The sequence below is a fragment of the Saimiri boliviensis genome, chromosome 13 (genome assembly GCF_048565385.1).
Source record: "Saimiri boliviensis isolate mSaiBol1 chromosome 13, mSaiBol1.pri, whole genome shotgun sequence".
In the NCBI taxonomy this organism is placed as follows: domain Eukaryota; kingdom Metazoa; phylum Chordata; class Mammalia; order Primates; family Cebidae; genus Saimiri; species Saimiri boliviensis.
In genome coordinates, this window is record NC_133461.1 from 51,444,798 (window position 1) to 51,458,668 (window position 13,871).

General features: G+C 36.4%; 1 protein-coding gene across 10 annotated transcripts in view; it reads left to right on the plus strand.

Moving 5' to 3' along the window:
• The window catches only part of SS18 (SS18 subunit of BAF chromatin remodeling complex), a 465,179-nt gene that overhangs the window by 17,046 nt on the left and 434,262 nt on the right, over window positions 1-13,871 (plus strand). For all 10 annotated transcript variants that reach the window (XR_012513138.1, XR_012513137.1, XR_012513140.1 and 7 more), the window contains exon 4: window positions 9,157-9,310. Coding sequence is in view for 5 of the 10 variants with exons in the window: in XM_074383658.1 (XP_074239759.1) it covers window positions 9,157-9,310 (154 nt within the window). In the remaining 5 variants the exon portion in view is untranslated. The remainder of the gene's footprint in view (window positions 1-9,156; window positions 9,311-13,871) is intronic.

Sequence of the window (13,871 nt, forward strand, 5' to 3'; positions counted from 1 at the left end):
GTTTGTTTTATCAATTACTGAGAGTTGTATGTTTAAAATGTACTGGTCAAATTGTGGATTGACCGGTTTTCCTTGTAGCTCTGCTAAGTTTTTGATTAGTACATTTGGAGGTATTGTTAGTGTACATATACATGTAGAAATGTTACAGCCTTTTGGTTCTTTGTATCATCATTATGAAGTATCTCTTCTTATCTCTGGTAATGCTTTTAAAGTCTACTTTGTCTGATATTAGTATAGCTAAATAAGCTTTCTTTAGTGTTGCATGGTATTCTCCTCCCTTCTGTTAGAGATATGATATTATGAGTAGGATGTAGTTTTTTTAAAAACTCAGTCTAGCTGGCTGGGCGAGGTAGCTCACTCCTATAATCCCAGCACTTTGGGAGGCCGAGGCAGGCAGATCACGAGCTCAGGAGTTCGATACCAGCTTGACCAACATGGTGAAACCCCATCTCTATTAAAAATACAAAAATTAGTTAGGCGTGCTGGCAGGTACCTGTAATCCCAGTTACTTGGGAGGCTGGGGCAGGAGAATGGCTTGAACCCAGGAGGTGGAGGTTGCAGTGAGCTGAGATTGTGCCACTGCACTCTAGCACTCCAGCCTGGGCAACAAGAGCGAAACTCTGTCTCCAAAAAAAAAAAAAAAAAAAAAAAAAACAACCACTCAGTATTGAGTGTAATTACTTACGTATCTTAATTTAAACCGACCCTCATACAGTGTACTCTGTGTCATGTTATCTACACATTTTCTGTTCTTTTTTGCTTTCTTTTCTTTTCTTTTTTTTTGAGACGGAGTTTTCGCTCTTGTTACCCAGGCTGGAGTGCAATGGCACGATCTCGGCTCACTGCAACCTCCGCCTCCTGGGTTCAGGCAATTCTCCTGCCTTAGCCTCCTGAGTAGCTCGGATTACAGGCATGTGCCACCATGCCCAGCTACTTTTTTGTATTTTTAGTAGAGACGGAGTTTCACCATATTGACCAGGATGGTCTCGATCTCTTGACCTCGTGATCCACCCACCTCGGCCTCCCAAAGTGCTGGGATTACAGGCTTGAGCCACCGCACCCGGCTCTTTTTTGCCTTCTTTATAAATCATTATTTTTTGAAACAGGATCTTGCTTTGTCACCCAGGCTGGAGTGTAGTGACACGATCTTGGCTTACTACAGTCTTGATATCCCAGGCTCAAGCCATCCTCTTGCCTCAGCCCCCCAAGTAGCTGGGACTACAATCACTCACCACCACACCCAGCAAATTTTTTTATTTTTAGTTTGGTTTCACCATGTTGCCCGGGCTAGTCTCCAACTCCTGAGCTCTAGTGAGCCACCTGCCTTGGTTTCCCAAAGTGCTGGGATTATAGGTGTGAGCCACTGTGCCTGGCCAATAATTAATTTTCTTATTCCTTTTTTACTTTCTGATTGGGGAATCTTGTATATTTATTATTATTCTGGTGGTTACTGTGTAGATTATAATATACTGTATATCCCAATCAGAGAACCATCAAATACTTTATTTCTGTTCCTTCCCTCAATGACTTTTTCATTGTTGTTGTCATGTATTTTAAATCTCTATATGTTTAACCACAAGTGATTGTTATTACTGTTTTTTTGAAGTTAGTATTCATTAGATTCATCTACATAGTTACTTACCATTTCTGATACTTTGTTTCTCCCTTCATATATGACTTTCTAGCTTAGATCACTTTTTTTCACCTCCTAAATAACATTTCTTACTATTTCCTTTAGCTCTGGTTTGCTGGTGAGACAGACCTTCAGTATTTTTGTTTTGTTTTGGTCTGAAATGCCTTTATTTCACCATCATTCTTCCCCCGCCCCCCGCCTCCTCTGGAGACAGTGTTTTGCTCTGTCATCCAGGCTGAAGTGCAGTGGCATGATCATAGCTCACTGCAGCCTGAAACTTCCGGGCTCAAGAAATCTTCCTGCCACAGCCTCTTGAGAAGCTGGGACCACAGGCACATACCATCATGCCTGGCTAATTTTTGTGTTTTTTGTAGAAATAGGATCTTGTTTTATTGCCCATGCTGGTCTTAAACTCCTGGCCTCAAGTGATTCTCCTGTCTTGGCCTCTGAAAGTTCTGGGATTATAGGCATGAGCCACCACACCCAGCTGACCGTGAGGAGGCAGGTGGATCATGAGGTCAAGAGATCAAGACCATCCTGGTCAACAAGGTGAAACCCCGTCTCTACTAAAAATACAAAAATTAGCTGGGCATGGTGGTGCGTGCCTGTAATCCCAGCTACTTGGGAGGCTGAGGCAGGAGAATTGCTTGAACTGAGGAGGCGGAGGTTGCGGTGAGCTGAGATCGCGCTATTGCACTCCAGCCTGGGTAGGAAGAGCGAAATTTTGTCTCAAAAAAAAAAAAAAAAAGATATTTTCCAAGGACAGATCTTAGGTTAGTTGTTGTTTACTGTTAGCACATTACATTTATCCTTGCATTATATTCTGGCTTGTATGTATTGAAAATTCAACTATCAATGTAATGGTTGATATTTTGAAGGTAATCTGCTTATTTGACTGCATTTAAGAGTTTTATCTAGAATTTTCAGCAGTTTTACTATGTTTAGGTATGATTTTTTTTTTTTTTAATTAAAAAGTTATTTTTTGTCACATTGTAGTCAGGGTTTGGAAGATTTCTTTTTAGTTATCCTGATTGGTGTCTTGGGATTTCTGAAATCTGTAGGTTGATATCTTTCATCAGTTTTGGGCTTTTTCAGTTATTATCTCTTCAAGCAAATAATTCTTCCACAAGGCTCCAGTTAAACTTAGACTAGACCTTGTAACTGTATCTTTATATTTCTTAGTCCCTCCAGAATTTCCAACCATTTATCATTCTAGGTATATTTTTTTCTGACCAGTTTTCCAGTTCATTTTTCACTGGGCCTATATCTGTTGTACCTATCCCTTGAGCTCTTAATATATATATTTCTATTTCTAGAATTTCTGTAATTTCTTTTTCAGATCTGCTCTGGCATTTAAAAAATATTTTCTGTTCTTTACTGACAAGGGTTTTACCATAGTTTGAGATACTTGACTCTGAAAAAGAACTTTGATGATTTAGTGAATTATGTTGATTACTTTTCAAAAGTTAAATCAGCTTACATTTCTGTAATAAATTTCATTGGTTATAGTGTATGATTTTTTTTTAAGAAGTCTGCATTTGATTTGCTAAAGTCTTATTTAACATTTTTGTGCCTGTATTCATGAGAGATATCTTGGCCTGTCATTTTCCTCGTGTCCTTCTCAGGTTTGGGCAGCTTCATAAATAATTGAAAACTGGCCCCCTTCTTTTTGTTCTCTGGAACAAAAAAAATTGATGTGAGGTATTATTTATTCTTTAATGATTTAGAAGAGTTCCCTAATCAAGCCATCTGAGTCAGGAGATTACTTCAGGGAATATTGTAAATGATGGATTCAGTTTCTCTAACAGATAGAGAATTGTTCCAGTTTTCTATTTCCTGTGTCAGTTTCTATAAGCTATGTTTTTTTTTAAAGAAGTTGTCCATTTTATTTAAATTATTAAATACATTGTCATAAACTTGTTCTTAGTATCTCCTTATTTTCCCTTTACTGCTTATATTAATATTCTCTTACTTTCCTTTTACTGCCTATAGCATACGTACTGATGCCCTCCATTTTAATTTTTCTAAAATGTAATTTCTGTCTTTTTTCTTGATTATTTCTGCTAAGGGTTATTAATTATTAATATTCTCAAACAGCCAGCTTTTGGCTTAATTTTCTCTTAGTGCTTTTATTTCATTGAGTTTTGTTCTTGTTTATGTTACATCTTTTGTACTACTTTGTGTTGCCATTTTTTTTCTAGCTACTGATAGTAGATGATGGTAGCATTTTCAGTTTTCTTTCTTTTAAATATACATTTTAAAGCTATAAATTGTCCTGTAAGCATAGCTTAAACTGCATCTCACAAATTTTGATATTACATTTTATCAATTAAAAATACTTTGAAATTTCCTTTATGATTTCTTCCTTGATGAATAATTTTATTACTGATTTCTAGTTTAATTCCATTTTGCTCAGAAAGTATACTTTATATGGTTTCAATCTTTTGATATTTATTAACTTGCCTTATGACCTAGTATATGATGCTGTTCAGTCAACATTCCTTGAGTACTTGAGAAGAATGTGTATTGAAAAGTTGTTGGATTCTACACATACGAATTAGATGAAAACAAATTAGTTACTAGTGATGTCAAATTTTTTATATTTGTAGAATTTTTTTCTTCTATGAATTACTGAGAGACGTATCTTAAAATCTCCAACCATTATTTTCGATTATTTTGTTTTTTCTTTTAGTTCTGTGAAGTTTTGCTTTATAGATTTCTTTTTTTTTTTTTTTGCTTTATAGATTTTTGAAGCTGTGCTGTGAGTTGTGTACAAATTTGATTGTTAAACATTCCTGTTGAACTTACCTTTTATCATAACAAAGCATCTCTTTATACCTAATAATTTAAGCCACCAGTTTAATATTAACGTAGCAACATCCTCATGCTTTTAATTAGTATTTGTATGATATCTTTTTCCATTTATTTCTTTTAATATATCTGTTGCCTTGAATTTAAAGTAGTTCGGTTGTACACAGAATATAGTTGTGTGTTTTGAAATCCAGTCTAATGTATTTGTTATTTAATTGGAATGATGGGTCCATTTACATTTGATGTAGAACATGATATAGTAGGATTTATGTCTTACAAGGCAGATTATTTGTTTTCTATTTGTTCCTTTCTTGACTTTCTTTAATCAAGCATTTTTTCTATTTGATTTTACTTATAATTCTACAGTATACATCTTTAATATGTGTGCATATATTTTTAAGTAGTTGTCCTAGGGATTAAAATATTCTTCATTAAAATAGTAAAATGCTAGTTTATTAGGGTCTAGTCTAAATTTATAATTTTATTGCTCGTTGAAAAATTCAAGAACCTTATAACAGTTTGATTTCATTTACCCTACAATTTTTTTTTTTTTTTTTAGTATGGAGACTTGCTTTGTTGCCCAGGCTGGAATGCAGTGTTGTGATCTCAGCTCACTGCAACCTCTGCCTTCTGGGCTCAAGCAATTCTCCTGCCTCAGCCTCCCAAGTAGCTGGGATTACAGGTTCCTGCCACCATGCCTGCTAATTTTTGTATTTTTAGTAGAAATTGGGTTTCATCATGTTGGCCTGGTCTTAATATCCTGGTCTCAAGTAATTCGCCCACCTTGGCCTCCCCAAGGTGCTGGGGTTGCAGGTATGACCCACCTCGCCTGGCCTAGCCTACTGTCTTTTGTGTTAGTCTTGTCCGATACTTTATTATTTTTTACATTTGTTTAAACCAGTAGAGTCACTGTTACTGTTATTTTAAATGCTAATCTTAATTTATATTTATTCACATATTCTTATTTTTCTTTTCTCTTAAGTAACTCGTCCAGTTCTGTGCTTCCATGTGGGGCCATTTTCTTTTATCTTGATATTATTTTGTTATCTTATAAGTGTTTGCCTAACTTTTGTTCAACTAAACCTTTCTTAATTTTATCTTCATGTTAGAAGGTATTTTTTTCTTAGTGTAGAATTCTAGGCTGGTTGGTTGATTTTTTTTTTTTTTCTTTTTTTGTCTTAGCACTTTAGAGATGCCATATTATTATTGTTTCTGATGAAAAATTTTAATTGAGATACAGTTTATATAAAATTTACCATTATAACCATTTTAAAGAACACAATTTAGTGGTTTTTAGTGTATTCACAGTTAAAATAAGCATCATAACTATCTAATTTCAGAATGTTTTCACTACCCTAAGAAAGTGAAAACTGTGGACAGTCAATCTCAGTTCTGCCCCTCTGCCCATCCCCTGGCAACAGCAAATCTACTCTCTCTCTCTGAATTTACCTAGTCTGAACAAACATTTCTTATAAATAGAATCATACAGTGTGTGTGGCCATATGTGTCTATCTTATTTCACCTGGCATAATGTTTTCAATGTGCATGCATGTTACAGCATGTAGTATTTCTTCTTTGTGGCTGAATAATATTGCATTGTATTCGTATGCCACATTTTGTTTATCCATTCATCAGTGGGTGGACATTTGAGTTTTTTCCAGTTTCTAACTATTGTGACTAATGCCACTGTGAACATTTGTGTAGAAATGTTGTGTGATTGTGTGTTTTCCGTTCTTTTCAGTGTGTGCCAGGAATGGAGTTGCTAGGTCATATGGTAACTCCAAGTTCTTGAGGAATTGTCAAACTCTTTTCCACAGTGACTCTACCTTTTTACATTTCCACTAGCATATATGAGAGTTGCAGTTTCTATACATTCTTGCCAACACTTGTTATTTTCTGTAGTTTTAATTTTTATGTTATTGCAGCTATTGTAGTGGGTGTTGGTCATTTATTTTTGTTTTTTTTTAGAAAGCCTTGCAGTTTTTAGGAGTGTCAGACATTGTGGTTGAACAATTATAGAAGCTCTAGTTTGTTATTTTGCTCCAGAGAGTTAAGTTTTCCTTTGGTATGTATAGTACTAGGCGGTGACCTTGAATCTATTAAAGGTTGATTATAAGACTTTTTAGGGCTAACCTATTTAGATTTTGACCTTCTTCTAAGGAGTGGCTGGCCCTTCTGTAGTCTCAACAGAGGACTGGAGTTATTTATGAAGGCTCCTCTAACTTGGTGGGGCCTACCCTCTTATCTTTGTCTCCATAATAGTAGTGAGCAGCAGCTGGAATCTCTGCTGAGCTCTTTAGCCTCCTAACTGCTATTTCTACTAGTTTTCTTAAATGTTTCCTCTCTCGTGGTCCTTTTTTTTCTGGAAATTTCTTTAGTTTCCAGCTCTGAATAGCCAAAAATTCTGACTCTTTTTATCCTTAGTCCAATTGGACTGCACTTTTACTTGAGCTCTATTTCCCGGTTACCCAGCAAACTCAAGGAAGAAGCCAAGATAATTGTGGAGCTGCTCTTACATGCTTCCAGTCTTTGAAGAGTTGTATGGCCGGGCGCGGTGGCTCAAGCCTGTAATCCCAGCACTTTGGGAGGCCGAGGCGGGTGGATCACAAAGTCAAGAGATCGAGACCATCCTGGTCAACATGGTGAAACCCCGTCTCTACTAAAACTACAAAAAAAAAGTTAGCTGGGCATGGTGGCACGGGCCTGTAATCCCAGCTACTCAGGAGGCTGAGGCAGGAGAATTTCCTGAACCCAGGAGGCGGAGCTTGCGGTGAGCCGAGATCGCGCCATTGCACTCCAGCCTGGGTAACAAGAGCGAAACTCCAACTCAAAAAAAAAAAAAAAAAAGTTGTAACTCCTTCTGTTCCTCTTTGTGTAAGTCACTCTTCAGTGCCTTCAGACAGTTTTTACATTTTGTCTAGATTTTACAACTTTTATTTAGCAGAGGGTTAGTTTGATACAAATTATTCTAGCAGGGTGTTAACACTAACTAATGATGTTTTATTAGGTGAATTCCCAGAAATAACCTCACTATTAAGAGTGAGAACATGAGGCCGGGCTTGGTGGCTCATGTCTGTAATCCCAGCACTTTGGGAGACCGAGGTGGGCAAATCACGAGGTCAAGAGATCGAGACCATCCTGTCCAACATGATGATACCCTGTCTCTATTAAAAATACAAAAATTAACTGGCCATGGTGGTATGTGCCTGTAGTCTCAGCTACTTGGAAGGCTGAAGCAGAAGAACGGCTTTTATCCAGGAGGCGGAGGTTGCAGTGAGCCAAGATGATGCTACTGCACACCAGCCTGGTGACAGAGCGAGACTCCATCTCAAAACAAAACAAAACAAACAAACAAACAAAAAGTGAGAACATGAATTTTTAACAGAAAATTTTGACAAGAATGTAGAAAGAAGGATTTCTGTTTTCAGACAGAGGAGGGTAGCCAGGTTTGAAGGAGGATAAATAAGGATGAAAGGAAGATAATGTGACTCAAAGGTGTTTGGTGTGTGTTTGTTTGTTTGTTTGGTGAAAACTGAATAAGGTTATTAACTGTTTAAAGAATACAAGTTGGAGGAATAATATGAGGATTTAAGAGAAAATTATAAAGAGCCATTGTCTGGATTTAGTTGTGATGAAATTAAAATTCTGATTTTAAAATGTGTACTGTTAGAGTAGACTTGATTATTTCTGTAAATGTTAATGATTATTAACTGTTTGGAGGTTTGAATATTTAAATGTGTTGGCTAAAGAACAATGTATATCTATTAAGTGTGCCAAAGAGAATCGTGTTCAGAAAATGGAAAGGTATACAATAACTAACTGGCCATGTTTAAGTGTAGGAGAAAGAGAACAACTGATATTACAGAAATGGACATTACATTTAGAACATCAAAATACAGAAAGAAGGCAGAAATAGATTCCTAAAGAATAATACCTCCCTCTCCTCCTACAGGACTAAAAGTAGGGGTTTGGAAGGAAACTAACCACTTGCTTTCTCCACCAAAATATCCCCAAGAAGGGAGCCAGGTGTTGCAGACCACCTTATATCTATGTTTTTCCTTTCACCCTTTTGTGAACTCTGAAGGTTAGTCAGTGGTTTTCTTCAGAATTTCATTAGGAAATTTGCCAAAGGCATCCTTTTGAGGCAGCTGTCTCTGTACCCTTGGAGGCCATCAGTAACGTTTCCAATCTATAGCAGTAGTCGGCATAAAAATGTTGAACCGTTGTCTTCATGTTTTAAAATATTCCACTGCTGCCACTATCCCCCACCCCGAAATAGTGTGAAATATGCCACATTTTGGGACTTGAGTCCTTTCATCATTTTTTTGTTACTGTACGTATTTAGGTAAAATCCATCATTAATAATAAATATGTCTAATACATCAACAATGAAAGGACACTTAATTTTTTTCATGTAATTTAGGTAACAGTAGACACATTAGACATGCTTAATATATAAATGATAATTTTTTGTATAGCAAATTAACATTTTAATTTTTGCTATTGAGATTTTGTAAAGTAAATATGGTTTAAAGTTTTGGGGGATATTACTCTGATGTTAATATGTTCATGATGAAAATGCATTAGAAGAATTTGAAATGCATTTGTGTTTTTGTTCTTATGCAATTTAGTAACATAGGCAACTATTTTACCCTATGCATCTTTAATATATTAGTCTGTTTCTCTTGTTTTACTAAACTGTCTTCTTTCAGCCACCCACACAGAATATGCCTATGGGTCCTGGAGGGATGAATCAGAGCGGCCCTCCTCCCCCTCCACGCTCTCACAACATGCCTTCAGATGGAATGGTAGGTGGGGGTCCTCCTGCACCACACATGCAGAACCAGATGAACGGCCAGATGCCTGGTAAGTTTTTCTCCTCTAAGACATTAACACCAGAGTTGCTTAGCAACTGAAACGACATGGGGGCTCAAGGGATACTAGATTGTTGATGACAAAACTGCTTTGAATGCCCCCGAGTACAAGCTCTCTTAGAGTTTGTTAGCTACAGAGCTACGTGACCTGTATTCAGTGTTTATCAGGCTGCCCTTGGGCTTTGATGTAGCTGACACACAGCATTCCTCTGATGAACAGAACTGGCTAAATTTAGTCTGTCTGTAACTGCAATACAGTTGGCTTTAGAAGCTTTTTGGAAAAAAAAAAAGGCATTGTACCATGGCTTAAGAATTAAAGTCTGTTTAAAAAAGATATTATAATGTTTCCCTGGGTTTTTATTTACTTAAATATTGATTGATCTCAGAAACAGTATCACTGGGAAAAACACATGAGGAAAGAAACGAAACAGTTTCTAAAGTGCTGTTGTTATATTTAGTATTTCCTCATTGATATTATTGAAGCCGAATCTAGATTTTTTTGAATACATATGTTTATAGCATAACATAAATATGGGAATTGATTTTACCGCAAAAATTAAAAGCTGAAAAATAACGTAAACTTTATTATTTATACACTAAGCCATTCTCTTTTCTGTTTGTTAATTTTAAGTTTGGGGTCACTAGGTTGATATCTTTCAAGACATTGGATGCTGGTTTAGTTACCTTTTCCTGGTTTGAAATTTTAATCTGGAAAGTATCTTTACACTATTTTTTCTTTGTAACAGTAATATCAACCCATATCTATAACTTTTGGTAGAATATTATCTGCATTAGGTATCAGAATATTTTTACTTTCTAAGACAAAAGTTATTTTTATTAACAAAAAGAAGGCATTATACACCTAGCAGTAATGGAAATAAAATAACAACAATTAGTAATTAGCATCTTTAGGATACTGTTTTCTCTAGCTGATTGTATTGACTGATAGCATTGGTGTCCAAGTATGATGGGTGCAGTAAGAAACAAGAGAGCACGGAGCAAAAGAGGCAAGGTAGCCTGGCTTATAGAAGATTGATGTGTGACTGATCTTATAGGAGAGCAGTGGTGTTTCAGTGGCTGTCTCCTATTTCCTGCTAAAGCTTACAACACTAATGGCACACATCCAGTATGGAGGTAGGAATAAAGACAGAAGTACTTTCCAGTTTATAATCATATTGTAGTCAAGAGAAAATTTCTTGCCAAGTCCACATTTAATTCACCAGGACACACTATTTTTAGAATTGTGAAGGTAGTGCTAGTGCAGGTTACCTAGTTAGGAATTCTGTGACTTTTTATGCTAGTACCTTGAATTAGGATTTTGACTTAACTTCCCCATAAAACATTCAAGCCTAAGGCTAAAGAAGCATTTGAGCAGCAGTACAATTATGGTTAACATGACGTTTTGGTTTTGGGTAAGGCCTTCTGAAGTAGTTATATTCTTTTATAAGCTAATTATTAACAATCACTTACCATGTTGTTCAGAATACTGTAGAGCTTCCAAAACAATGGTTAAGAATCTCTTCTAACAATGGTTAATGGAGTTAAGCATAGAAGAAATTAGAAGGCTAGTAACTTGTATTTTCTTTATTTGTTCCTTATAGCATTTAGCCAACCTTTTTATGCACACAAATTTGCATCTTGGCTGTTTCCTACTTCAGTTTTGTTTTTAACATATATTTCATTACGTAGACTCAGTTTTAGAGCTACTTATGTGCTTGTTGATCTTGGTTGTATCACTTTTCAGTCTGAGGTTTCCTTTTTTAAAAAATTAATTTTTGTTGTTGAGACAGAGTTTCGTTCTTGGCGCCCTGGCTGGGGTACAATGGTGTGATCTTGGCTTGCTGCAACCTCTGACTCTTAAGTTCAGGTGATTGTCTTGCCTCAGCCCCCTGAGTAGTTGGGATTACACATGCCTGCCATCACACCTAATTTTTGTGTTTATTTAACAGAGACAGCATTTTGCTATGTTGGGTAGGCTGTTCTCAAATTCCTCACCCCAGGTGATCCACCCGCCTTGGCCTCTTAAATTGCTGGGATTGCAGGTATGAGCCACTGTGCCCGGTCTAAAAAAATTAATTGATTTTTTAAAAACTAGATAACACGTGCCTATGGGACCAAAATCAAAGGGTGTCAAAGGATACCTAGCTGCCACCTCTCCAGACAGTTCCAGAAAGGCATTGGTTTCTAGTTGTCCTTCAGGAGATAATTCTCTTGCCAGGCACGGTGGCTCTTGCCTGCAGGATCCCAGCACTTTGGGAGGCTAAGGTGGGTGGATCACTTGAGGTCAGGAGTTTGAAACCAGCCTGACCAACATGGTAAAACCCCATCTCTACTGAAAATACAAAATTAGCTGGGCGTGATGATGCACACCTGTGATCCTAGCTACTTGGGAGGCTGAGGCAGGAGAATTGTTTGAACCTGGGAGGTATAGGTTGCAGTAAACCGGGGTCATGCCTTTGCACTCCAGCCTGGGCAGCAAGAACAAAACTCTTGTCTCAAAAAAGAGATACTTTCTCTGTATAAAATAATGCATGTATATTACCTTTTTCTATTTTCTTTTTTGCTCATCAGCCCCTTGGTACTACATTTCTATGACCTTTTTTCCCCCTTATTCTTTAAAAAAAAAATACAAATGATAGCACTCATTAAATAGTATTATGTATCTTTTCTTTCTTAAAGATAAATCTTGGAGACCATTATTTTATTCTGTATGTAAATAGATACCTTATTCTTTTTGGTCTCTGTATCTCGTTCTGTTTTACAACTTTATTTGAACATTTATGGTGGAAATGTAGGCTTCTAGTCTTTTGTTATTGTGAATTATACTGCCATGAATTTGCCTGTAAAAAATATATATGCGCATATATATATATACAGTGTGTGTGTGTGTGTGTGTGTGTGTGAATACACTTGCACATAAAAACTTGTATATCTATAGCATAAATTCCTGGAACTGTAATTGCTGGGTTAAAGGTATATGTATTTTAAAATTTGATAGTTAGTGCCAAATTGCTTTGTATAAAAATAGTAATAGCCATCACTTCTGCATTTATGAATTTCACATCCACGGATTGAAAATATTTGGAAAAACAAAACTGTACTGAGCATGTACATACTTTTTTTGGTCATAATTCCTTAAACAATGCAGTATAACAACTATTTACATAGCATTTACATTATGTTAGGTAGTACATACAATGTACATATTTAAAGCAAATGAGAGGATATACATAAGTTATATGGAAATACTGTACCATTTTATGTCAGGGACACGAGCATTTATGGATCTTGGAATCTGTAGATGGTTCTGGAACCAGCCTCCTACAGATATTGAGGGACAACTACTTCCTTTGAATTGTTGTTTGTCTTCCTTAAGGTTGATCCCACCCTTGATTCCATAAGCTTGATTCACCACGGAATATAAGTAAGATTTATATTCCTTTAACAATGGATGAAAGTGCGTCTTTCTTCACAATACAGTTAGATTAAACTTGATTTTTGAGAATCTGAAAGGTGAATGCTGGGTCTCATAGTTTAAATTTGCCTTCCTATTTTAAGTGAAGCAATCAATCTTTTAATATTGATGAATCTTTTTGTAGTTTTTTTGTGAACTAGTCATTCCCTCATTATGTGGTGTTTTACTTCATATGTTAAGTAATTAATTTGGTCCATGATATGTCTTATAAATAATACTTTCTTTATTATTTCTTTACTTACCTTTTCATTATTTTTGAGTTTTGTGTCGTGCACATTTTTAAATTTTACATAGTATAATTTCTCAGTGTTTTATAGCTCTGGGTTTTCTGACCTGCTTAAGAAGGTCCTTCCATTATTTTTAAAATTCTCCTTTTTGAAATTCTTTTATGGTTTAAGTTTTCTGTTCATCTAGAATTAGTTAGTGTAAGAAGTGAGGCAGTGATCCAACTTGTTTTTTTTCCAAATGGCTCCTGAGTTGTCACAACACCATTTACTGATTTAGTTTTCTTTTGCTTACTGATACTTATTAGTTACTCAGCCGTGTATTTGGCTCTGTTTTTAGACTTTGTTCTAATCAGTCAATCTGTTAATCTATTCATTATGTTAACAGTTTTGTTGTTTTGTTTTGTTTTCAGACAGAGTCTTGCTTGTTGCCCAGGCTGAAGTGCAGTGGTGTGATCTTGGCTCACTGCAACCTCCGCCTCCCGGGTTCAAGTGATTCTCCTGCCTCAGCCTCCCAAGTAGCTGGGATTATAGGCACCCACCACCACACCTGGCTAACTTTTGTATTTTTAGTAGAGATGGGGTTTCACCATCTTGGCCAGACTGGTCTTGAACTCATGACTCAAGGCAAGTGATCCACTTGCCTTGGCCTCCCAAAGTGCTGGGATTCCAAGCGTGAGCCACTGCGCCCAGCCTATGTTCACAGTTAATTACTCCAACCTTATGATATGTTTCGCTGTTTTTTAAAGAAGCCAGTCCTCCCTTCATTTTCAGAGTGCTCATGACTTTTCATTATTCATTTCTTAATCTGTAAAATGGGAATAACTACCTCGCAGTATTTACTGTCTTTCCTA